The 27,320-nt window shown below is 39.1% G+C and overlaps 1 protein-coding gene across 2 annotated transcripts; it reads left to right on the top strand.

The window, feature by feature from the left end:
* Nucleotides 1-461: 461 nt before the first annotated feature.
* On the top strand, nt 462-26,053 carry LOC112952311 (transmembrane 4 L6 family member 18-like). Of its 2 annotated transcripts, XM_026045138.1 has the most exons (23): nt 462-851; nt 2,276-2,365; nt 2,993-3,135; nt 3,734-3,914; nt 9,626-9,795; nt 10,951-11,195; nt 12,455-12,667; nt 13,224-13,394; nt 14,057-14,311; nt 15,538-15,703; nt 16,574-16,713; nt 17,240-17,380; nt 17,489-17,700; nt 18,212-18,362; nt 18,998-19,210; nt 19,807-20,014; nt 21,076-21,215; nt 21,696-21,824; nt 22,343-22,449; nt 23,171-23,387; nt 23,917-24,056; nt 24,522-24,684; nt 25,613-26,053. In XM_026045138.1, exons 1-23 carry the CDS (start codon nt 675-677, stop codon nt 25,657-25,659), a joined length of 3,819 nt encoding a protein of 1,272 aa, XP_025900923.1. In that variant the 5' UTR covers nt 462-674; the 3' UTR covers nt 25,660-26,053. The 2 variants fall into 2 exon arrangements, with proteins under 2 accessions (XP_025900923.1, XP_025900922.1); XM_026045137.1 differs by lacking the exons at nt 9,626-9,795; nt 10,951-11,195; nt 12,455-12,667; ... (14 more) ...; nt 24,522-24,684; nt 25,613-26,053 and adding an exon at nt 4,673-4,721.
* Nucleotides 26,054-27,320: the final 1,267 nt, after the last annotated feature.

The raw sequence follows: 27,320 nt of genomic DNA, 5'->3' as shown, positions 1-27,320 counted from the left end.
ATTCTGCTGAGAGTTTGGTCTGGTGTTTGTTCTGGTGAAGTATTCCCATTTTTGTTGTTCAACTTCCCTGTGGATGTAGGTTGCCCGCAGGAATAGCTGTCACCCTTGGGCCAACATCGGCCAAGTTTTGACGTTAGTTCTGTCGTGTGAGACAACATGCAGCCCTTCGGTAAAGGCACCTAAGGTATTTATCAGACAGACCGCTTCCCCATGTAATGTAGCAAAAACCTGAGGTGTCGTAAAGCCGTGTATCCTGCCGGCTGTCACCGAGTATTCGCAGAATTAAGGCGAGCTCTCAGCTGGAGCACGTTTCTAAGTTGTCTCTAGGAAATGAGAAGTGCCAGATACAGACTTAGGAGGTGATGATGCCGTAACCCGGTTTGAAGTTCCTTCCTGAGTCTCTGTCTAGAGGCACTTTGGAAGATCGCTAGGGGATTAGTTAGCTTTTAGAAGGGAAACTGCTGCTTAAAGACATAGACTCCCAAGAACGAAGCTTTGAGACAGCAATATCTGTCTGCTGTTAACAACTAAGCACTTCTCTAGCCTTGGTCAGCAGGCTCTTGTGACTATGAAATGACAGGATCACACTAGGGCAGTCAAAAACGCGTTTTGTAATTAAAAACCTTGTTATTTTTGTTAGCTTAGAGGAGCAAAACTTCTCAAGTTTTTGAGAGATGGGATTAGAGACTTGTGGAAACTGCCTGAGTTGTCTGCTGATCCCTCTTGCACTTTGGAGTATTGTTGTTAACATTCTATTATACTTCCCTAACGGGAAGACTTCATATTCTGCCAGTTACCAGCTTCCCAGCCACGTGTGGTATTTTGAAGGGATCTGTTTCTCAGGTGTGATGGTAAGTGTTGGGTTTGTTTGTGTGTTTGTTTTTATAATGAATTGCATTCTACTGCAAATAGTCTTGGGTCACTGTGCAGCAAAATATAATTCTGCCAATTGGGGTTTTAAGGGGAATGTGGATTATTTTGGCAAAAACACTGCAAGCTACTTAGTTTCATATGTATGATTTTTCTCCTGGCTTTTTGTTTACGTGTAAGTTACACTTTTATTATTGGTGCATGTACTGTTTTGGTTTAGTATTCTGTGGCATTTGAATTAAAGCTCTTTTAGCAAAACTAAACCCAACCTAGAAAAACCTCCCAAACTGTTCAGATCTCTTTGAGTTCTATACAGTCTTTCAGAAGGCTAAATTACAGTTCACATCAAGGTTTATATCAGGCTGAACTATTGGGCTAAATGCAAAAGGTTGTCTGTCACTGTGACTGGCATGATAACATTTTTTGCATTGCATTTGCAATATGCTTATTTGTATCCACGAAGTAAGTTCAATGCTGCTCACATTGTTCATTGTCGATACAAAGAGCTCTAGCCTTTGGACAGAAAGCAGTAAGGTCACACAAGTGCTTACGGACAGCCTTTTTCTTTCTTTTCATTAGCCTTTCAAAGAGAGCTAATGTGCATAAGTAAGATATTTTTATGAAGGTACAGATCAAGATCATACAGATYTATGTCTTTTGAAGATATAGAGCAGGAAGACATAGAGCAGGAAAGAAAATGCCATCAGGCAGGGAATTCAATGGAAAAAAGCCTGGTTAAAATGGGGAGAAGGTTAACTGCAAAAGTTAGATTCATATTCTGAAACATTTTTAGCTTCAGGATCATTACTTGTGTATTAACAAATTTTAAGTAAACCTGCCCCAAACAAGGCACGAGCAGGTGCGAGAACAGTGCTGTGCCCTCACTGGATTTTTCTTACAGCGCGTCACAGTGATGAAAACTCTAATGTCAGCAAAGCTCCTTGTGACTGAGGGCATTTTAAGCAGTTTCAAGCAATAGGTTATTTAAAATGCTGGTGTTGCTGGTATCATAACCTTTTGAGTTAATTCTTTTTCTTCATGTATTTTTCTCTTAACTTCTAGGCTTCACAAATGAGAAAACCAGGGGCATCTCCTGTTGGAGATCAGCTCAGAAACCTTTCCTTCCCTTATGTCCCCATTTCAGTCCAGTGCTTCTCTGAGCCACAGTTCAATATTCTGAGAAAGATGGTATGGATACTTGGCAGAGGAAACACTTGAGAGCTGAGGTGGTTTAAAGTGAAAACTCGCACCACTATGTTTTTCTATGCTGCCTCTATTAGTAGAAGGCAATATCCTGACTATATAACTGCAGAAAAGCTGACACAGAATCAATATGGTTATATTAATAAAAACAACCTTGCTTTTTCTGCAGTCCTTTAGCTCACCTTGTGATGTCCCTTTGCAGATTCTCCTGTTAGCAGTAATTTTAATAACACTGGAGAGTAACTTGTTCTATCGGCGCTGCCAGAGTGAGAGCTGTAACAAAACCTACAGGGTGAGTCATTCTGTTGTTTTTGCCTCTCTTCAGTGTTTGTTCCGAGCGTCTTCCTGCTCCTATGTTTTGAGTACAGCCTTTTGCCCTCTCCTCTGCTTTGTTTCTGTCTCTTTTAACAGAGAAGGATTCCGTGTGGCTGTGAGGTCATAGAAAGCATAGATTCTCCCTTCTGATAAATAGGCAGGGTACAGGAAAAAAATAAACAGAAAAATCTGGCAAAATAATGCAAGAACCCAAGAGTTTTCATCTGAATAGCTTCATCATCTTGCTTCATCATTTGAAAATTATTTTATCCAGTAATAACTCAATATACACTGCCTGGGATGCAAGCATGTTTAATGTGTGTTCTTCTAGCATTCTGGGAGGCAACTTGGCAAAAATGCAAGTTAAAAAAATCCCAGAGCAATATATAATGGAGAGTTGTAAAGCTGTATTAAAATCTGTCATATTTTTTATCCTGTGAGTGCATGTTTACTATTCTTTACTTGGTATTTTTTGTTATGAATTTTGAAAGTTAGGAGAAACGCATGTGAAATTCAGCCCTGAGGAAGTAGCTGGGTAGGGTGAATGAATTTATTTACTTTGGAGACTGTCCCTGTGCTGTAATATTTTCTCTTCTCACTTCAGAGTTTTATTTCAATTGTGCTAGCCCTGCTTGGGATTGCTTTCTCTGGGTATAGTTCTATCGTTTCTGCTGTGGGATTGATCCAAGGCCCCTTCTGCAATTCATCAACTGGATGGGATTATATCTTCAAAGACACCACTGGAGGGTGAGAAACATCTGTCTAACTCCTTTGTACAAAACTGTCTATTAAAACAAGAGCAAGACCAGGCAAATGTCTGCTGTGCTCCCCGGGTAGGCGAAGCAGGGCTATGGAGCAGCTGGAAGCTGCGTGTGGTGTCTCTCACAGCCACACTGCACACATGTTCCTGTTCTTCACTAGTATTTGGTACTGATCCCAGCCAGACTTAACAAAAATATGAAATAAACCAATAAAGGGCATGTTCCTGTTTTAAACTTGGCTTATGCTATTTGCAGAAAATGACAGTGTTGCTCTAACACTTAGATGACAAGGATATCATAAAAAAATTAGTGAAGCAGATGCATTTGAGGAGCTCTGATCCAGTATCAGGTTTCAGTAACACCAATGTAAGGCATTTTACTCACCTGATTTAGACAAAATCATGCAGGATTTATACTGGTGTAATGAAAGAGTAGAATCAGTCTCATGGAATTGAAGCATATAAAGCCCATTTTTTATTTTTTATTTTTTATTTTTTTTACATATTACAGCTAAAATAACATGTATTTGAACATAATTGCACGTACCACCTTTAATTTGCCTCCTGTTGCTCTTTCTCTAATAGGTACCTCACAAATTACTCTGCTTGGTCTCGGTGCACTGAACCTGTAAACATAGTAGAATGGAACATCATTTTACTCTCTATTCTGATAGCACTTAGTGGACTTCAGATGATCATCTGTTTTCTCAAAGTGGCTGCTGAGTTGAAACGCACACTCTGTGGGACCTATTCTGTCTTTGTTCAGGTAAAAAATGAACTGAGATTATTTCTTCAGCAACTCAAAGACAGTTTAGCTTCAGCAGTTTCACTAAGTTGAGGACCTGCCCTTGGTTTATGCCCTCTCTWTGAATGCTGCATTTTCAGTAGCAAAAGACATGTACTGATAGCAAATTCATTGCATTGATTCCCTCAGTAATTCCTTGTGACATACCAGGATTGCAGACTGCTCACTTTTAAGACTAGGGCTGAGAAGGGAGAAGGTGGCAGGGAACTCGGCATCAGTGCAGTGGGCATTATTGCAGGAGTTTCTGAGCACCTTCCTTCCACCATTCAGTTTAAAGTTATTACCCAGGTGTGGGTTTCACAGCAAGAAAAAAAAGAGGCAACAGGTAATATGTGCTGAGCAGGGAGGGTGGGGAAACTGCTGGATCCAAGGAGGGCCTTGAGCAAACAGGCAAGGAAGGTGCTGCTTGTGAATGCTTATTGTAACAGCAGCCTAGAATAAGGTCAAGGCGCATGAGGCAAGTCTCTCAAAACATTTTAAGTGCTAACAAAAGACAGCCTGATTAACGTGAAAACCAGGACAGCTTTCAGTGAAGTTAAAAGAAGTATTGTCAGTTCGTCCTTGGAAACACAGAGGTCGTTTCTTGAGGGTGTAGAGTATGTTGAAAGTAGATTGTGCGTGRATGCTTAACAGCCAAAGCAACTCTTCTGTTATCTTTATGTTATTCATACAAAGTGGAGAAAAAAAAAAGAAGCCTTTCATTTCCTCTTCTTTTTCAGGCTGGGATTATCTGAAATGGCAAAGAAGTCTTCACTGCTACCAAAAAAAAAAAAAAAAAAAAAAAAAAAACCAAAAGAAAAAAAAAAGGCTTCTTACAGTAGATTTGTGTGCTGCGAAGACAAATGAAACACTAGTCCTAAATTTTCTCCCTCAAACCTCTTTATTTTGGATAGAGTTAAGTGAATTGTTTAAAGGCTCAAGGCTGAAGTGCATTTTCTGAAAAGGGCACTGTTTCCTAGCTTGTCTGGTTGTCTCTGGTCCTTTTGACCARAGTTTTTGAAAGAGTTTTTCTCTTTGACTCTCCTTTTTGTTCTGGCATTAGGGATGTTGAAATACTATGGGACTATTTTCATATTTAAACTTCTCTGAGTAAAACACTGTCTATAAGCATGCTTTTATAGTCCTCTTCTTTCCCCTCTTCCTCTTCTAAAAGGGCCTGATTCAAAGCCTAGTAGGGCAGGAGTTGTTCTATTGAGAATTAGTATACTGAATCAGTCCTTGACACTTCTAAAGGACTAATTTTAGATAGAACGATTATGGTCATGAAAATTACTCCATTCTACACTAGAAGCTTTCTAACTGCACAGAGCAATTACTGCCTATTGAGTCTTCCTGAGGTAATGCTCATCTCAGAAAGACACAGAGGCCTGATTTAAGATGAGATACTTACCTCTGAGGTCATCTGTTCTAATAGCTGCACTGAATTTCTTCTTCTTTTGTTATTCCAAGGCAGACTTTTTAACAGATATTACAAGGATTTTTAGGGAACCCTGTTAGTATCTAACACTAGCTGGTAAATGTCCTGATTCTGCTACACTGGAGAAGGAACATTCTTGCCAGTAACAATCAGAATTTTATCATCGTTTAAAAAAGATTAAAAGTCCTATTAATTCATCCTGTCTTCAGAGAATTATTGTTTCATTTCCAGTGGAAATTCAGGGATTCACAGCAAAGATGTGTGGCTCATCTGCAGCTGCATGGGCAACATTTGGTTGTGTTCAACACTCTACACTCTTGTTTCAAAAGAACAAACTCAGAGGACAGCCAGATCTGTGCTTCAGACTTGCAGGAATGCATGCAGCCCTGTAACTGAAGAAGCAGTGCGATTCTGCTAAGTTATATATTATAAGTATTATAATATTATAAGTATTTACTATTTAACACTGCTAGAAGTGCAAGTCATACCATAACTAGCAGCTGTGGATAAGATAGAGGGAAAAAAAAGATTTCAGTAATTTAACTCTCTGTTTCAAGGCAATATTGTATTTTTTTCTTGATATTTTTCTATCAGATATTTTGGAAAGCTGATTTTCTGTAGGGCTTGAATAAAATACCTAAATTCTACTCGGTTAGCTTCTGTTAGGTTTCAAGAAACAATAAAGAAATGAGTTCATGTAAGAATAGAACAAGTGTGTTCTATTACTAATAGTAATGAATATTGGGTCTTCCTAAAAAGCAGATCCTTACCTATAAAGACCTGGCATTCCTTAGGGAATCTCAGGACTGATAGTTAAGGAGAAGTCTGGTCATCTCAATGACAGTTCAAGGCAACAGGGATGTTCAGAAGTATGAGATAAGAAGGTATATGACGACAAAATGAGTTTTCTTTGCAACTGCACAGTTGGTTTTCCATAGGCTTGCAAGTGTATCATGTCATATATGATAATCCTGCATTCATATGGATTTATTGATATTGTTCTGAGAAGAAAAGATAAAAGAAATACCAACCCTTACTGCTAGTAAATAGCTTGCAAAATCTGTCAGGCTTCATGCTTGCAAGCCATGTAACTGCTTATTTTGAGAATGTTAGAAATGTTGGGAAGTTTTGGTTATTTGAATGAAAAATAGTATGGGGGATGCACAGAGCAGAAGCACCCCAGAAGAAAGCCCCCAGCCGTAGGAGAATGGCTCAGTTTTACTGAGGCAAGAAACACGTTTTTCTGCTCAGGCTCCAGCCCAGTCATGGGGAAAATACAAACTTATCTTTAGGCAAACAGGGCCTATTGAGGTAGATCTGCTGGATAAAACCAATGTAATACCTCCAGCTTGCACCTGGAAACTCTTAACCCCTTAACCCCCCTTAACCTTCTCTTGCTCCTATATCTGTTCTCTCCCCCAGTTTACAAGATGCTTGTCTGTGACAATTAAAAATTTTGAATTTAAGTATCTAGAAACAAAAGGATTTTATTTTATTTTATTTTATTTTATTTTATTTTATTTTATTTTATTTTATTTCCTTTTTCTCACAGTAATATTGTTAATGGTGGAAGTGGCCTTGGAGGTAGCTTGACTGTCTTTGCTTGATATTGTACTGTGATTGTTCCCTGTGAGTCTCCATTTCCTCTCCCGCTCTGGTTTGTATCTCCTTCTTTTATGGCTGAATTCAAAGGATATGCTGTAGTTCTTTTTAAAAGTATTGATTCTGCAATGCTGTTTATTTGCAGTCCAGACACTGGCATCTTCATTGTCCTGGCTAGAACTCCACTGTGATCTGATTTCTCAGCCTTTAAAGGCGCAGCTCATTCATTGAAATGGATGCTGAGGGCGCTGAAGGCCAATAGTGCATTCACAAACATTTAGAAATTTAACAAACTTTTTTTCTCAAAGGACCTTTAGATGCCAGGAAGAGCTAAAATGGACTAGTGAGTTAGAGTCTTGATTCAGTTCTGGCTTTGTACCTAAAACCAGATTCCTGTAAGCAATATTGACTGACTTTGAAATACCAGCATGACTGGTGTCTCTTGATGCTTTTTGAGGCAACATGACATGCAGCTCTCTAGCTGCAGAACACAGATGTTGGCCCAAACTTCAACTGCAAAGAGAAACTGGCAGAGCAAGAGTGAGCCCTCACCTTGCTGGTAGAGGAGAAACTCCTGTCCCAAGAAGGGTTCCTGCACCTGGGGTCTGTGTGCTGCCTGCTCAGGTCCACGGGGAAAATACAGTGTTGGCACAGCACAAAGAAGGCTGCAATTTTGAGTTCATAGATTTCTGCAAATGAGAAGTTGCTGCTGCAACCTAAAGGCAAGAGTGCTGGCGCCATTAGTTCCTCTCCAACGAGGTCTTTAAATAAAAACAATGTGTATTTATTCTGCAAATCAAAAAGTAATTCAAGGGAGTCAAAGGACTTAAGCAAGGGATTGGTCATGTTTCTACCCTTGCAGAAATATGATGAATTCAGTTATAGTGGTTATATGCCCTTTCTTCTCCTCAAATCAGTGATGACTTAGGAAAAAAAATAAACAGCCCACAGGCACATGAAGGATTCTCAGTTGTATTAAGGTATTAAGGAATGAATTTGAATTTAAGTAGTGAAGAAATATGTTGTTTTTACCTGAATTAATTTTCACGTGGAGTGTATACAACTAGTGCAAACTGGTCTTTCTTACAGACCATTGACCTTTATTCTTGAAAGAAAAAGAAACCTTGCATAAAACATTCAGGGAATGTGCTGCCAAAATGGGGAACTCCAGAATTTCATCATAGCATCTGTCAGCTTTTCAAAACTCGAGTCTGAATACATTTGCCTAGGGAGAAACAGATTTCTCTCTTTAATGCACAATTGGAAGATTCTGAAAGGTGAGTTTTAGTTTTCAGACAGTGTCTAAACTTCCTTATATAAATAATGGTTATTCTTCTGTATATCACAGTCCTGTTAAAATACTGTAAGATTTATACGTATCTAAAGGAAAGCTGTTGTACTTTAATTATATTCTGAATTTTTGTCTTTTTTCCAAAATAATCATAAATGTCTCATAAATGATAAAATTGTTTTATCATTAATATTTTTAAGTGGTCCTACACTGAAGAGTGCATTTTGAGTGAGTGTGATTGTGTCAGTTTCTCAATTGCAAAAAATATTTTATAAAAATGCCCAAGTGACTGACAGTATCTTCAAAACTTGCGATTTTACATTTGTGTTTGTGTGTCTAGGTAAGCTTCAAACACAGCCATGACATTGCTGATATATACTTGAGAAAAAAGAAAAGCAAAGCAGATTTGTTAGGTGCTTTTTAAAAGTCCTGTGTTCAGAAACCAAAACCTACTACACTGAATAATAAATGTAGATAACAGTAAGAGTTAGGGTTATCTTCTGCTTTATGTATATGTTCTGCTTTGCACTATTACAAAGCATGGTTTATCTTACCTGGTGACACACAAGATGGGCAGGGATGTGCTAGGGAGTTTATTTTGCAGAATTTCCAGGCTGCATTTCTATTTGGGTAGAAACAATCCCAGAACTGCTTGGGAATGAAACGCAGCCTCAGCCTGCCCCTTCAGCAGGGAGTTCCTGAGGCTGTTCCTCTCCAGATGTTTATTCCACACCTGCGCTGAATTGTGCTAAATTGTCTCTTCAAAGGGAACTGCAGTGGTGAGCAAAGCTTGTCCGAGTATATGTCAACACACAATCCATGTAGCCTCAGTCCTTCCTCATCCGTGTCTGTCTCATCAGATCTGATTGCTGTACAAAGAGGAATCAGCAGAGAGATTAGGAGATTTGGCAGGAGCAAGGGAAAGAGCAGCAGAAATTGCAGCTATAGTGCTTGTCTCCCCAGCATTATTTTCTCATTAGGATGCAAAATACATAGACAGTAGTAAAGGCAGTAAGGAATGCAATTAAGCTTAGTTGTATGAGTCCATTTAAATCCGGAGTACCATAAACTCAATTACGAGATTTACAATCTGATGACAGTCTAAATAGTAGTTTGCATTGTAGTAGGTTGGCAGAAATCAAAAGAAATGCCTTTGAAGATTACCTGAACTAATGAGGTTACCAGAATCTTATGTTTACTCTTGACACACAGGGGAATTGTGCAACTTTTTATTGCGTTTGCCAAAGCAAACGAGGGGGGCTGGGGGCGGGGGAGAGTAGGCAGGGGGGTTGGGAGAAACAGAGCATATAAAGGGAAATTCCAAGTGCCCCCCATCTGCTTTTATTTCACATTTTCAACAAGCTGCATGAATGCAGTATGAAGCTGTTCTTCCTAAGTTGCCTGCTGGTTTCTTGCTGTTGCCAAGCAGGGGCGATGACCAGAAATTACTATATCGGGATTGTAGAGACAGTGTGGAACTATACACCTGGCAATAAAAGCATCATATCCGGGCAGCTCTTTGCAGAAGAAGAGTAAGTAATATAGTTTTATGAGTTTAAATGTTGAATTTAGACACTCAGATCAGCCGGAAAATCTGGTGAAGTTGGTGAAGCAGATAATATTATTGTCAGTGGATTTTCTCTCAGACATAAAATGTTTTTTTTTCTAGTTTACTTAAATAGCTTCCAACTCCTTGCAAGTTAAAAGCAAATGCTTTTTGTGAATTTACTGCAATGAAATCCTTACTAAATAAAGACTAGAAAAACAACCCAAATGTTTAATGATGATTAAGTTTGCATGACATGCCATTGCTGAAGGGAAGGATTTTGCTTTTGTATTCCAACTTCCCCTCTGTGCAGAGATGTCCTTTGCAGACGCTGTTGTTCGGCAGTGACCACTGTGTCTCACGGGGGTTCGCAGCGCAGCTGAGTCCTGGTGTCCACGGGTGGCGCTGGGCGCTGCTGTGGGGACAGGCAGGAGGGAACAGCGGGATGTGCAGAGGAACAAGGCAGGGAGGGAGCAGCAGCGGGCAAGTGACTGGGAGGAGGAGGAGGAGAGGCCCTGAAGGCAGGAGTAATCAGATGGAAAACTCAGATACCCAAGGCATGAAGATAGATTTGAGATTTTTTTTTTTTTTTATGCCTACCTTTCAGTGTCTTTAAAATGAAGTAGGATCAAATTAAGGAAAAAAAAAAAGAGAGAAAATAATGACAATAATCTAGAAAATACCTTCCTCCCTTAGCTGATAGATAAGTATTTAAAAGATTTCCTGCTTTCAGGAAACTTCAGCACTTGAATTGTGGYGTCTTTCTCCACTGTGACAACCAGCAGTTTCTGAGCCTAAATTTGCAGTTTCATCAAGCATGAGATGAAGCAATCAACTTATTTTTTTCACTTAGAAGCTGAGAGATGCCATGTAGTGCACATGGATGGCCCAAAATTACATGAAATGACATTATCTTAATTCTACAAATATTAAAAAAAAAAATTCCAGGCAATTGTGTAACACTGAGTCTGTCTGTGTGGCTAACTCTGTAGGTTCAGAGCTGTGTTTGCTGGCAACCACAGCTATAGCTGTGTACAGTGCTACAGAGGCACAATTGTTACTCAGAATCCTGCTAATTTACTCTATTTAAATATAAAATGAGTATCTGCCATTGCAATGCAGGTCTGTTTTTTCTCCACAGGCAGGCTGAAGTCTTTCTCAAACAAGGACCACATAGAATAGGAAGCATTTATAAGAAGGCTGTTTATACTCAATACACCAATCATTTGTATGATGTAGTAGTTGAGAAACCTTCATGGCTGGGATTTTTAGGCCCTGTCATTAAGGGAGAAGTTGGTGATTCCATTGTTATCCACTTGAAAAACTTTGCTTCCAGAAGCTACACTCTGCATCCTCATGGAGTAAAATATACCAAGGAAAATGAAGGTAAGTATGAGTTGGTGAGTTGGTCTGCACCACAAGTTACCAAGTAAGTGTTAAGTTCGGGGCGCCAGTGTCATTTCACTGCGAGAGAGTTCTGCTCACAGAAATACAGATCTTAAGAAACAATCAGCCTAAAGTAGGAACTACTTAAGAACTTGGGTATTTTTGAAGAGCCAAATTCCTAAAGATTTATGAAGAAGGCCATTTTCAACATTTCACCTGAAATGAAGGTAATATGAGAGATGCAGGTTTTGAGGGTATCTGAAGGAAAAGCTGAAACCATGCCAAAGAAAGTATTGTTAACAGTGATAACTTCTTAACTTGCATTATGTATGAGATGTACATGAAATTCTTATAATTCAGAAGCAACGACTGCTTAGTAATAAATTAATGGGACAGAAGTCTGACATGTTAAGATGTGTGGTAATGATAGCAGAGGGTCAGGGGTGGTTTGCCATGGTGATGGTTGTTCTCACCGCAATCAGGTAGGGAATTTCACTTTTCACTGAAAATCTGTGATTTCCTAGCACGTGTTCTGTATTTCATGCATCTAAAATACATCTCTGGCATCTTTTATAAGTACAGCAACCTGTGGGCATGAACATCACCTGTCAGAGACAGCAACACATCCATCCTAAGGAAAAATAATAATTCTAATCTCCTCTTTGAAGAAACAGGAAATGTCACATGCTGTGATGAAATCCATATTCTGAGGGAGCAGAGGAGTGTATTATGCAGTAAGATATGTACTTTGTAGAGCAGTGTTTACATCTTTCATTTATATTGCTCTCATTTCAGAGGCACGTATATTACATTACTAAATGTAATGTTTAGGACAGAGTCTAAGATTGATATTTAACAAATGTTTTACAGATATTTGTGTCGTTAGCTTTTTTAGCGAAGTATACAGTTGCCTTCCCAATAAAATAAGGAAAAATTTTAAATTCTCCTAAGGTAATAACATTCCCATGGAGTTTAAAGAGAAATGGAGAGTTTCTTAAAGAGAAGGGAAATATCGCCTCTGGTTTTAGAGATTTACTCCCTGTGTTCAGATGTTTGATGAATGTGATTGCAACATGTAGTCAACTTTGAAGCATGGCAGGTGTACAGCTGACAGTTTATTGCTTACAAAGGGCAGGATCAAAAAGGTGGTGGTGGTACAACAGCTTCATCTACCCTCCCCAGCTCTTTGTTTTTGAATGTCATTCCCACGCTGTATTGTGAACATGTTTTGCTAATACTGGCCGTGTACCATTTCCCAGGTGCTTTTTATCCTGACAATACCAAAGATTTGCAAAAAAGGGATGACGCTGTGAAGCCTGGAGACCAGTACACTTACATATGGGAAGTGACAGAAGATCAAGGTCCAGCAAGCGGAGATACTGATTGTATAACCAGGGTTTATCACTCCCACATAGATGCTCCAAGAGATGTTGCCTCAGGACTTGTTGGACCTTTGTTAATTTGCAGGAAAGGTAAAAAGAAATAATACATAAAATAAATAAGCAAGATGATTCGTAATGGTTATTGAAAAGTGAAGTATTTCCTGGAAGAGAAGATGATTACAGTTTATTTTGGAATAGCAACATTTTGTCTTTTCAGCTAGCTTCCATTTAGTAGTATCAGCGGTACTTCAGTATTGTATGTGCTAAATGTACGTGGAGTGTTTTGTCCATAAATACATCTGCAGGTAATGTGTTCATTTGGTAATGCAAAAGGATGTATGAACGACAGTATGGGAAACAATTCTAAATTTATTGCAACATGCAATATTAATTCTTAACAAAGTAATGGTGTAGCATCCACCAAAACTGATCTCAGTCAAAGTATATTGTTGTTTTATGTAAACACTTGCACTCCAGAACAGTGATAAAATATAAGTATATAGCCTTAGAAGTACTACTACTACTACTACTACTACTACTACTACTACTACTACTACTACTACTACTACTTATGTAGTAGAAGTACTACTGCTACTTAAAATGGACAAAATTATAACAAAGGTGAATATGTTATTTTGTTTTTCAGGTACCATGAGTGACAGTGATAAACGCTTTGCTGCTGAATTTATCCTTATGTTCTCTGTGATGGATGAAAATCTTAGCTGGTACCTGGAGGACAATATCAGGACATACTGTTCTGATCCTTCCAATGTTCGCAAAGATGATGAGGACTTCCAGGAAAGCAATAAAATGCACTGTGAGAGACCTTTATATTAAAGTTGCTTTTCATTAGTGTAATTAAGTAATATTTTGATTGCTTGTCTCTTTTAAAGATGATTTTGTTTTTGTCTTAAGTAGGATTCTTTCTTGGAGGATTAAGGCCCTCTTAAAAAATGTTGGTTTAGAGGCTTGCTTCTTCCTCACTAATATCAACTGATGTTTTGCTGCCAACCTTGAAGACTGCATGATTGGAATAATATTTAGCCTTTTTTGATGTTTTCCCCCTCTCTCATTTGGCACATTGACAAATATTGCAAAATCAAACCTTTGAAACAGTGCTATTAAGTTCCTAGTGGCCAAGAAACTATTTAACAGTAAAATTTCCCAGGAACTCTAAACTAAGTTTTATTATTTTAGCTTTTTAATATTGAAGTTTAGAAAAACATTTTTACACCATTAGTGTGAACAAAAAAGATCCCTTTTGCCCTGGCAGGGACTCCAGATTTAGAGCAGGAGCTGCTGGCTGTGCATTTAGCCCTATGTATCAGCTGCTCTGATATTGGCTCCATTTAAAAGGTGTGAATTTTTTCTTTTGAGCCCATTTCCATCTTGAAGACTAAAGTAGTCATTCAAGATGCCTTGTTCTGAACAAAAGATCATCTCTGTAAAGGTAACTGTAATAAATAACATTTATTTCAGCAATCAACGGGTATATGTATGGATACCTCCCAGACCTCACAATGTGCGTGGAAGATAGGGTAAAATGGCATCTTTTTGGCATGGGTAACGAAGCTGATGTCCACTCAGCCTATTTTCATGGACAGACTTTAATAGAAAGGAATCACCGTGTCGACACTGTGAGCCTCTTCCCAGCCACCTTTATTGATGCCGTCATGGTCCCGCAGAGCCCTGGAGAATGGCTACTGAGCTGCCAGGTGAACGACCACATCCAAGGTACAGAAAAAACTTCAGTGATCACAAATTGTGCAGTTTGAGGTAGAAACTTACTGAGTCACATTAGCACATAAGCCCATTCCACAGCAATTATAAGCCAGGTGACATTCTTCTCCTCCAGTTAGTAAAACTCTCCCACAGTAAGTGACATGTCTAGAAGTGCGTTAGCTTGGCTTGAACATGAGGCCACTAATATCAAGACAACTCTTCTTAGTAGTGGAAAACATTGTCATTTGGCTGTATTTTTACAAGCTCCAGCTTTAGACAAACAAGACCATGGCATATACTAGATCTGACCGAAAGTAAATAACCACAGTTTTGTTTGTTTGTTTGTTTTCCCAACCAAAAAGTTGGAGCTAATCCCAAATTTGGACGACAGGCAGAGGACAGGCAAATTAACTATTTTGATAAAAAAAAGACAAGCTCTGAAAAGAACACAGGCTCTTAAGCAGAGAAGAGCTACTTTCTCTTTCCTGTATCTTCTATTTCCAGTGTTTGTTAACTATATGAAATGCTTATAAGGTAACTCCATGCTTTTCTATAGTTATAATTCCCTAACTCTTGAGTTAGAGAAGTCATTTGTCATAAAAGTGTGAATGACCACAGAATTCAAAATCATACTCCAAGATTTAGAAATTCTAGTATATAAGGAGTATGTTTAATCCACAGCTTCAGCCACACAGACATTCTAAGTTTTGGGATAGCTGTATCAAGCAGAATCCTGATTTGGCTAAAACGTCTTGCACAGGACTTTTATATCTTACAAATAAGATGCTCAAATAATCTATAGCTGTAAAAGGGCTCTTCTTATTTTGTTTGTTTGTCCTCAGACTTTCTAGCAGACCTCTCTCCACAGATAACTGCTAGGGCACAGAGACCCAGGGTGACTGATTAAATGCAGTAGGTAGCTGGTCACTCCTGCTGTGACCATGTGCTGACTAACAGTGCTCAGTTTCCAGTCTGCCCTGATCTTATCTTCAGCTGCAGGTCAGACCTATCTTTATGAAATACCCTTTTCCCTGCAAATCTGCCTGTCATCAGTAACGATGTCATGTGTCTGCTTTCAGACTTAGGTGGCATGTATTGCAGCACGCCATTTATCTCCCACTTTTTCTGTGATTTGCACATCCATCAGTGGTGTGGAAATGCTGCCAGGAAGAGCAGAAGCTATTAGAGCCAGGGAAAAGAGAGAATAACGCTGCAGTTTTTCTGCTCTTTTTTGCTAGGTGGTATGCAGGCCCTTTTTAAAGTGAGAGAGTGTGGAAAATGCACAACAAATCATGAGGAGAGTGCAAAGATAAGAGAGTACTTCATTGCTGCTGAAGAAATCATCTGGAATTATGGCCCATCTGCAATGAACCATTTTACAGGACAGGAATTAATTGCTGACAGGTAAATGCCTCTGATTTAAAATGTTTTACTTTCTAAGCAGACTAGACATAAGGATGATATATAAGGCAAGCAGTATGGTACAAACAATGTTTTAAACAGAATTTTTTCTTGTCTTCAGCTCTAGTGGAATGTTAATGCCATGGTAATACAAACAAATCCAAATAAATTATACCAATTGTTTCCTTTGTAATCTTACTGTATATTTTCTGTAATGCTGGTAATTTCACTCAGATGAAGACAAATTGTACTGCCATATGTAGACAGTATTGCTGGGCAGTTCAAGGTGATTGGTTATGCTTAATTAGAAAACACAGCTGGTAATTCAGCTGGTGAAAAGGCTGCTGCGCAATGTGGCGTTGCCCTTTCTCCTGCCTCATTTCACTATTTCAGTAGCACTTGTGAAGTGTTGAAAGGTCCTATTTTGAAGATACAGTACAGACTAAGTCCTCATACTTCCTCTCGATTGAAATGTTGCTTATGCTTGGTGTTTTTACCTACTGTACTTGGACCTTCTGTAAGTTTTAATAAAAATAAATTTTGGAAGTACAGAATTAGGATTACGAAACATAGAGCAGAAATTATTGTTGATGAGTCTCCCAGCATGCTGGGGTCTACAAGAAAAACACAGCAGGATGTTTATTTCTGTAAGAGAAAGTAATGAAAAATACTGTATTTCTGCACATCCTTGTTGTTGGATTGCATATAAGCATATGGCCAGAGCACTGAGTGGAGATTCAAAAGATCATTTTAACATATGATGCTTGGAAAATAAAGATGAGGTTCTATCTGCCATTGAAAAACACAGCATTGTGAACTTGAAATCACACTATTTCAATTCACTATATCACTATTACAATTTCTTTTACACAGTGATTCTCAGATATTTTTTGAACAAAGTGAAACAAGAATTGGTGGCTCCTATAAAAAAGTTGTTTACAAGGAATACACAGATCATACGTTTACAGAATATAAAAAGAGGCTGCCAGAGGATGAGCATCTTGGACTCTTAGGTAAGATACTTAAATGATTTTATGTCAAAGCTTTACAGGACTGAGTGGTCATTTCCAGCCTCTGGCCATACGTGCTGGTATTCTTCATGGGCAGCCACAGGCCCCTCAGCGAGCTGCCTGGGGCGCAAGCCAAGCCCTGTGTGGCRGTGCCTGGCAGGCCGCTCGTTCTGCAGGCCTTGTGACCGCCCTGGGAGGCTGGAGAGCATCTCCCCGGAGCGCTGATCCTGGTTCCAGCCTGGCTGCCTCGAGGCCATGCTACGATGAGATCAAGGTTGAGAGCGCAGGTCCTTTCCAAAGGGAGGAAGCCTGTTGTACCTTTCACTAGGCCTTCAAGAGGAACGGCAGCTTTGGTACAAGCAGCCCAGAGGCTGCAGGGTGCTGTGAGGGTCACGTTGTGTGGCAGAGATCCTCACTGCAGCCACACAGTGTAGGGAAAGCCCTCGGCCACTACCATGAGCTCTGTACTTCACTTGACTGAAGTTTGTCAGTACTTAACTTGACCAAAACGCCCTGTGCTCCTTTCTAGGACCCGTTATCAAGGCAGAAGTGGGTGAGAGCATCAGGGTGACGTTCCGAAACAACGCCAGCCGCCCATTTAGCATCCAGCCGCACGGAGTGAGATACCTCAAGAGCAGTGAGGGGGCTTTGTACAGCACCTTCTCTGGAGGTGAGTGCAGCCAGGACCTGCAAGTGTTGGAGCACACCAGAGCGCAGGATGGTGTTGTGTGACAAAATAAACAACATTCTTTAATCTTAACATTGATTTTTGTACTAGGTGCTGAATCTCCAGCCTCCCACGTGAGTCCTGGCACTATGTTTACGTATGAGTGGAACGTGCCGAAAGATGTGGGCCCTACAGACCAAGATCCTGACTGCCTAACCTGGCTTTACTATTCAGCTGTCGATGCAGTCAGAGACACCAATTCTGGCCTTGTGGGTCCGCTTTTGGTGTGCAGAAGAGGAGCTCTGCTCCCTTCAGGGAAGCAGGTTTGTCAAAGAGAAAAACAAACATTTGCACCATTGTACCTGATTCCTCTTCTCTGAACTGTGCCCTGAGAGCTGCCACTTTAGCAGCTCTAAGCACAGCTGTTTCACACATGTGCCGAGGGTAATGCACAAAATAGAAACAGGGGAAAAAAAAAGGAGGAGGAGGGAGAAAAAAGGAAGAAAAAAATCATCTGGACACTGTCTTGCAAAACCAAAAGTGAGCAGGACAGGCCTGCAGGTCCCAGACAGGATGAGAATGACTAGAAAAATGAAGCCCAAAGCACTGATTCGATTCAGAGGTTCTCCAGGCAGAAAGAGTATTAGCAGCAGATCGACCGGTTACAGCAATTAGAGAACTTTGAGGTTATCTGAACGAGGGCAGCATCAATATAGGTGTCTATCCTAGTTTGTAAATTATGCTCAATTTCTTATGTGTAAGAATTATGCGTACGGCCCCTTCTGTAATGTTCACTCATTTCTATTGTTTTTTTGTGCTGTTTCCTGTCAACAGAAAAATGTGAACAGGGAATATTTTCTGCTTGCCACAATATTTGATGAGAATCTCAGCTGGTACCTGGATGACAATATTTTGATGTTTACACTAAATCCTGACAAAATTGACAAAGATGATGAGGATTTCCAGGAATCTAACAAAATGCACTGTAAGAAATTAATTTGTTATAGTTAGCAAGCCAAAGACTTCTTTTACAGAGTAAGATTTTACTGTGACCCTATGTTAGAGAAGAAGAGACTATATAATGGCAGCAACTCATTCCCTTCCAGTGGAGCAAATGGCACATCTGCATGTGGTTCACACTCGGCTCAGCCCACTTCACAGGGCAACACCGGCTCTTTGGTGTCCTGCACCGCGCTTGAACATTCAGCACTGTCCTGGGTCCTTCAAGCAGAGATAGGAAGGAGCTCAGTAGCCACATGCTGAATGTAGCTTGGACCAATAGAAAAACCTTGTTTTCTCTAGCACAATAAGTGTATATACAACATATATACATATGCCACTTGTGTTTTCTATTTGTTTTCGTTTGCTGCTTTTTTCCGCCCCCCAGAATACTTGCAGAAATACTGAGGATGGAATTTTACCAGACTGCTTTTAAATGCAGGTTTTTAAAGGTTACTTTGCTTAATCGTCTAGTTGTGCTAATGTAATAAGGCATTACCCTATTGCTACTTCTGTCAGTCTGAGGCATTGCATTACAGCTGAAGTGTGTATTATTTAGCAGAACAGTTGTATGTGTTAACCAAAGGTTTATTTTTTCTTTTTTCCTCAAATCTTGTACAGCCATTAATGGTTATATGTACGGAAATCAGCCTGGCCTTCAGATGTGTAAAGGAAATGTGGTTTCTTGGCATTTGATGAGCGTGGGGTCAGAAGTCGATGTCCATGGAATATATTTTTCAGAAAATACATTCCTTATGAAAGGAACAAGACGGGATACAGCAAATCTGTTTCCACATACTTCTCTCACAGCTATTATGAAGCCTGACAGTGAAGGTAAGAGCTGTGGTTAGTGTTTGGCCGTTGTCCTGTACGCAGGTGTACCCGTCGGGGCTGCACCGCCAACCAGGCAGGTACCCCCGGCGGCTGTGCTGCCAACGGGGCGGTAGTGCCCGGTGCCCGCCGGCCTGCGGCCCCTCTGCAGCCAGGGCCCTGGGAAGCCAGGGAGGGCAGCTGCCTTCTTCCTTCCGCGTCTTTGCTTTGGCCACAGGCTGGCCCATTTATACAGAACCATATGGATAACGAGACACATCTAGCAGTAAATACTATCAGTGACTGCTGAAAGAAACTGTGTGAGAAGTGTTAATTTAGATGTTGTTAATTTGAGCCTTTGGGTGCTAGAACTTTGTAAAGCCTTGTTGCTTGCTCACAGGAAATAAGCTTTTAAAGCTCAGACCGTGATTTTTGCTAGCTCCTGTGTATGTGCTCATTTTAACGATCTCGAATAGCCATGATTTGCTAAGAATTTTCATCTTATTTGAGCAACAGCCTGTGTCTCAATCTCTAAACATCAAATTTGTACAGATAATAGAATTTCAATGTCTACTACTAATAGATTTTTGTCTTTCGTTTGTTTGTTCTATAACTTTTAGGAGTTTTTGAAGTGTCGTGTCTGACAACAGATCACTACACAGGGGGCATGAAGCAGAAATACTCAGTGAAGCAATGCCACTGGTGGAATGTGGACCCCACACTGTATTTGCGTGAAAAAACTTACTACATTGCTGCAGTGGAAGTGGAATGGGACTATTCTCCTAACAGGACATGGGAATTTGAGCGGCATCAGTTTCATGAAGAAAGGTAAGTATGTGGAATATACATGAGATGAGAAAATAAAAATGAAGAAAGGAGCAGCCCTTTTCCTCCTAGAAATCCAGGCATTTTGAGACACATTTTCTGTACATAAGTATTTCCAGGGACCGCTTGAATCTGAGGTCCTTCCCCAGTAATGTTGCCACGTAGCTCTGAACAAGACAGGATCATGTTCCGAAAATGGTCCACACAAATCTGAGCCACCTGCAGAACTTAATGGATCCTGGATGTTGCCTGTGTGTTTATGTTTTACCAGTGTTGACACAGACATTGATGTGGAATGCTTAAAGCCTTCATTACGCTGCAGATACGCTGAGTACTTCGTCCTTTGGTGGTTTTCTTACTGTGTGTAACATGTCCTTGTCTGTTGTCTATCTGAACTCTGAGCAGTGATCTTGAGCATTCACGCAGCAGTTTTCTCTTTTTTTTCAYTCCATTTCGTTATTTGAAGCAAGAAAAGATGTTTCTCTGTGATGAAACYCAGACATGTTTAAATAAAGCCTTAGCTTTGATGTATTCCGTGTATTCCCAGTACCTGGACCCCAATTAGTGGGAACTGAGTGCATCAAACACTTCAAGTCTGTTAGGAGAGCCTAAATAATGAATTGATTAATTTGTGTGTACTGTAGCTGCCCTATGTAGCTTCATTTGCCATTAGATTGTAACAGCCTGGATTTGTTTATTGGCTTAGATGTGTCATCATATTTATATATATTTTTTCTCATCATGATTGCACCTTTGCCCTGTGTAGCTGCCTTTTTCATACTACTGAGCACAAGTAGTAGAGACTGTGATGGTATCAGATTATTTTTAACTGTCTCCAGTCCCATGATCTCTGCAGAGACTTAGCCCCACGATACAGAAAGGGACCTAAGCAGGGCTTAGCAATTGTAAGATTGCACTTGTTGAAGGTACCAGCAGCCTGTGTAACCATGGGTCCACTGAGCTAAATTTTTGATTGATGGTTAAATGATACACCTGCAAAAGATGCTGTCAGACCCATGAAGAAATTTTTGACATATTCTCATGCCTCTCTTCTATTTTCACAGCCCTGGCAATCCATTTTTAAATAAAGATGACAAATTCATTGGTTCGAAATACAGAAAGGTTGTATATCGTGAGTTCACGGACCAGACATTCAGTACTCCCAAAGAGCGAGCAGAGGAGCAGCATCACCTAGGAATTCAAGGTACAGTCATCATGAAGCTCAGTTTCAGAACTAGGAAAAATACAATGAAACCAAACAGACGCTACTGAGCGTAATTCTACCCATACTATGTGCCTAAACCTATGTGGAATTGCTATTTACTCATCACTGTGTATTACATATTATAGTGCAAGCTTTACAAAAAAAAAAACACTTTGTTTTTGTCATAAGTCAGTGTTTTCAAAGTTGTCATAAAATTATGTAGCCACGTCTCAACTGATATACTGCAGATTTCCTGAACTTTGGAAAATCAGCCCTCTCTCAAGATGCCTAATTTCAGACACTAAAGTTTGCATATCATAGTGAATATATATTTTCCATGTCTAGCTTTCAGTTAAAATAATTAAACTACATCTCTGAACATTATTATTAAATAATTGAACTTGTATTTCTGAACATAATAAACCCGTTCGGCTCTGATCATTTGTAAAACCAGTTTAATTTTTCTTTTCAATCCACTAGGACCACTGCTTATGTCAAATGCTGGAGATAAAATTATAATTGTTTTTAAGAACTTGGCATCACGACCTTATTCTATACATGCTCATGGAGTGAAAACTGATAGTGATGTTGTTTCAGTAACTAACCCAGGTATCAAAAAATCCACTTGTTTAATTCTCATGGGTAACTTCATGCCTTGTAAGATCTAGCAAACTTTCAAGTTAGGATAGCATGAGATATACTTTTTTTAACATCAACTTCCTAAATTTTATGAAGCTGCTTAATATTTGTTTTCCTACATTTAAAATATTCCTGCTAATTATTGCTATATCTTAGCCCTAGGCAGATCAGTAGCTTTTCTTTGGTAGAGCTTGGCTTTGGTTATATAAGGAGAGTATGTTTTCTTTTAAAAGTTATTCTGTGATCTTTACAAAAGATATAATTAGTTTATTAAACTTGGTAAACTGGCCAGTGCAGTCACTGACAGGAACACTGGCAGGAGGAGTTAGGAATCTGTAGAAGGGCAATAACAATAAGAAATGAGCCAGTGCAGTAGTTGTGAAGAGGAAGTTCGACAGAAATAAGCCATAAATGAAAACAGCATCTATTTCAGCACAACCTCCCCCCCCCGCCCCCGCCGGAAAACGCACATGACTTGTTTGATACAGGTGAAACAAAAATATATATCTGGAAAATCCCTGAGAGATCGAGTTCTGGAAGAGGTGATCCACACTGCATTGCCTGGGCATACCATTCAGCTGTGGACATCATCAAGGTATGATGCAAACAGAAGTTCACAGATATAATGAAAGGAAGATGAGCTTGAAATGCTGTGCGCTTTCTCTGTCAAGTCTTTGTCCGCCCCCCCCATACCATATATTTGAATTGTCTCATGAACAATGCAGGAAAATCAGGACAGAATTAGCRAATCCCATTCTGCTGTGTTCTTACTCCTTAATTCGTTTGTTGTTTGTATACATCACCTTCGGATTCATTTTTAAAGCAAATATTTCATAGCTTTTTCTATATCTAATTAATCATGTATGTGCAACCATGGAACACAAATATGCCATTTTTCTACAAGTGCTCATTATCCTTACTTAACTGATCTTTTTTTTTAATTCAAATTAATGCTCATACTTCATAAATTGTAAAGACAAATGGAAAATTACTTAAGAGCGCTTTCATTTTGAAAGTGTAAAAGAAGTTTTGAATAGAAGACAACTCACCATTCTGAAACCTAAAACAGAATTGAAAACAAAAAAGAACAAGAAATAAAATGGATAAAAAAGTTTATGGACTATATAGCAAAGAACATGCACACACACAAAAAAAGTTACAGTTTATCTGTGGGTAGCAAATAAGAGAGACGAAATTATTTTCAGATACTGAAATTTGTTAAAATAATAAACATTTATGTCTGTTATTTAAAAATGCTTCTGCTTTTACTAGTCACATCTTGTAATTATTTGATTTTTTTTCATTTGTACTTTCAGGACACTTACAGTGGATTAATAGGCACACTTGTTGTGTGTCATAGACATTATCTGCCATCATTTCATGCCAAAAACAAAGTTCAATTTGCTCTTCTTTTTATGGTTTTTGATGAGAATGAGTCATGGTATTTGGAGGAAAATATTAAAACCTACTCTGCTAACCCACACCTTGTTGACAAAGAGGATGAGGAATTCCTCGAAAGTAATAAAATGCATGGTATGGTTCTAATTTAATAATTAAAAAAAAAAAACTCTATAAAGTTATATATTTCAAAGCACTATATATAAATTTGACTTTCTCATCTGTTGCAAATTTCTAGTTAAAGGGTGGAATGCCTGAGAAAAAATCACTTGCCTTATCTCAGAACATTGTAAATCTCCCTTTWAAAAAAAGGAAAAAGACAATACAAGGTCTGTCCTGAAAGTGCCTCCTGGTACAGCTTAGCCTTTACAAGGGGCCATGGGTAATACAGATGCTTGAAAGCAAGGCTGATGTYAGCAAGGATTCATAATAAGGGACATTTAACTATTTACTTTTAATTAAATATTCGAGATATTATCAGTTCCATTACTATTATGCTGCCTTTTTCTGTAGTAAGGAGATAATATATTACGTCAATGCAGTTATTTTAATAGATCGTTCAAAACAATTAATTTTGCCTAGTAGTAGTTTTAAATTCTTGCATTCTATTAAAGCCTTGAGAATAATATGACACAAAAAATCTTATTTATTTTCCTCTCTCTAGCCATTAATGGAAAAGTGTTTGGAAATTTGCAAGGTCTTACTATGCATGTTGGGGATAAAGTAAGCTGGTATTTGATGGGAATGGGCAACGAAGTAGATATTCACACAGCACACTTCCATGGCCACAGTTTTGATTACAAGGTAACAGGTCCTTTCTATGATTCTTTTTTGCCATGTTAAGAATGAGAGCTGGACCAAATACAGCGGCGAGTAACCCCATGTGAGATGTTAAGATGTTAAATATTAAGTAGCAGTTATGTAATACAACTTTATGGCATTTCAAATTTGATCAATACACATGGGAATCAGAGATTATCTGCCCGGGTTTATACTACAGAAACTTCATAATTTGCTCTAACAAGTTTGCTGTGAATTTTCATGTCTTCAGTAAGAGAACAAACAATTTTCCTTGTTTTTCCCTTCATCTGCTAGTTTTAGCACGTGCATTATGAAATCAGAGTCCTGTAGTAATGACATGCAATAGCCTGAATCTTTTCTTCAAACTGATGCCTAAATTTGATGGGTATATATACATTTAAGCTAGCATATGTTACTGCCACCTAGTGATGCCTCACTGTTCAACCCTTGTTTCTTTTCATCTGGCAGCAAACCGGAGTTTACCGGGCAGATGTGTTTGACCTGTTCCCTGGGACATTTCAGACGGTGGAGATGGTACCACAGAACCCGGGTACCTGGCTGTTACACTGCCACGTTACAGATCACATCCACGCAGGCATGGAAGTGACCTACACAGTGCTCCCGAAGGAAGGTAGGAGCTTAGCTCTCAGTAATGTTCGTTCTATTTAAAGAGGCAGCAAGGGCTTCACAGACGTGTCAGTAATGTTCGCAGAACCAGTTCAGGCAGTCAGCAGTACCTCATGGCATAAGACTGATGTATGTTGTAATATGTAGGCCAGAATCACAAATCAGCTAATATTTGCCTTAATGATACTCCTCAGAAAACAAAAGTAGCTGAACGACTACATCTTAAATGACAATTACTACAACATCCCACCACTGAAACTTACAATGGCACTTCTTCAATTTAAAAAAACTTAATGAGTTAAAATATTTCTGTACACTAAGTGTCCATAGTGTTAAACTCCATCTCAATCTTTAATTAAAAACAAAACCAAGAATGGGTAACTAAAGCTCAAGTCATCTTGCTCACTAGTTATGGTATGGAAGGATATTTTAGCCTTACAGGCACTTTGCTTTAACCAAACAAACAAAAACAAACCTGCAGTTCTGTCTTTGTATTCTTTGATTGTGTAAAAAGAATGTATATATAAAATAGAAAAAAAGGGCTATTAAACACAATGTACTTCTATACTGTTTTATAAACCATTGAGAGTTGCAGACTCTCCTGTGTTAAACTTGTGCAGATGATAGAAGAGCTGACAGAGTGAACTGAAAGAGATAAACAAATAGACTTTTACTATTAAGTAGACTCTACTACACTTTTTCCAGAGAAGCACTGCTTGGATTGTTCATACTGAGCTATCTACACACATTCCAGTACTATTCAGTGCATTTTTGAGGCAAAAGAAAAAAAAAAAAAGCCTTAACAAACAAAACCTCCTAACTCACAACATGTGAAAGGTATTGGGATCTGTCGTGTTTTATTTTGAACTGTTCGCCATATCCATGGAAAGATTAAATAGTTGTAATAAAAGTTAATTTTTTTCTCTTTACAGACAAATCATCTGTTTTCCAAGATCATTTAGTATCAATTAAAGTCTAATTAATGGTATAACAGGCACAACAGTATGAAAAAGACATGTTACCACAGCAGTTATCTGAGGTCTGTCTCGAGTGAGGCATTTCTTAGGAAACACAATCACCTGGGCATCCATATTAGCRTGGGTTTTTGAAGATTTCATTCAGTGGGCCTCCTCTAACCAAAGGATCACAGACTGAGACAACTGGATGGATACAACAGTTGTAAGGATATAAACCTACATAGTAGCAGTTTCGTGAAATRAAAAAAAAATATATCTTGCCTGCTATATAGACATTCTGAGTGACTCCTGATGTATGTTATTTAACTGCTGAGGAATTGTCATATATGCAAAGAATATGTACGAGACATGTAAAGTGTAAGTTCCTCTTTTATTTTTAAATTTGTAAATAAACCTGTGTGGCAGCAAAATTTGTTTGAAGTGGTTGTCCTAGATCTGATGTCACATTTTTACTAGTCAGCTATTAGTTGTTACAAGATGTGAAACAGGATGAGGGCTATCATTTGTGCCAGAGGTTCAATATTAATACATATATAAGATTCTAACAAAATAATCCTATATTTCCATTGAATTATTATATATATATGAATTATTATATATAGAATTTATCAAGCAATATACTTTAACATAGTGAAGCTAAGAGATGAGGTGGCAGACTGACTGTGGTTGCAGCAGCTGTTTGTCTTTCCATTACAAAAAACAAGAGGGGGCAGAGTTATGCTGAATTCAGGCTGATGACATTCAGGGAGCCTAAGGGTAAAATTCCGCAGCCGTCGCCTAGGACCTTTACCTGGACGCAGCTTAAGCCACGGCAGCAGTGCTGGTAGCAGCGTGGTGCTCTGCTGCACCCATCAAGCAGTAACTCTAAACAGATACATGCTAGCGCAGGACCAATTCTGGTCAAAAGCAAGTAGCATGTAGCTGCGTTTTATTAGCCCAGCTCTCCCCTCTGCTCCACTGATCCCTCGCCTGGGTAAACAACAGGGAGGTGTATGAGAGGGGCAAGAAYAGAAAACACGTCCATTCCAACCAACACCAGCACAAAGCAAATTGCTTCTCTGTATCAAAACAGGGCCTAAAGAAGCTCTTGAAGCCAGTCCAGCTCTGCTACTGAATTAGGTCATTGGTTTGGCTGTAACAGACACACCACACAGGAGAGTTCAACAGCTTTACTTTTTTTGATGTTTCATTCAGAGTACAGATGAGATATCCTTTGAATGCTAGCAGTTTAATTAACAAGACAGTTACTGAAACTGGATTTGATAGCACCACTGCCAGCTAATTAAGCTTTTAGATGGTTAAAGGAGCACACTACCATTGTTTTACTGAGGGTAAAGAAGGAAATAGGACAGAGGGTAAACATGGGGAGTAGGAGCAAGGGGAAACATCGAAAATAAGACTGAGGGTAGACACCGAAGAAGAATGGAGGGTAAACATTGGTAGTAGGACTGAAAGTAAACACCCAAGTACCACTGAGGGTAAACATCGGGTGTAGGAACGAGGGTAAACTTCGGGAGTAGGAATGAGATAGACACAGAAGTTTAACCGAGGATAAACAGGAAACTAGCACTGAGAGTAAACAGCAGGAGTATGAACAAGGGTAAACACAGAAGTATCACCGAGACTAAACATCAGGAATAGGACCAAGGGTAAACATCAAAGT

The sequence above is a fragment of the Nothoprocta perdicaria genome, unplaced genomic scaffold (genome assembly GCF_003342845.1).
Source record: "Nothoprocta perdicaria isolate Ctin4 unplaced genomic scaffold, notPer1 scaffold_4, whole genome shotgun sequence".
NCBI lineage: Eukaryota > Metazoa > Chordata > Aves > Tinamiformes > Tinamidae > Nothoprocta > Nothoprocta perdicaria.
The sequence above is the reverse complement of the archived record's forward strand: the minus strand, read 5'-3'. Positions and strand labels throughout refer to the sequence as shown.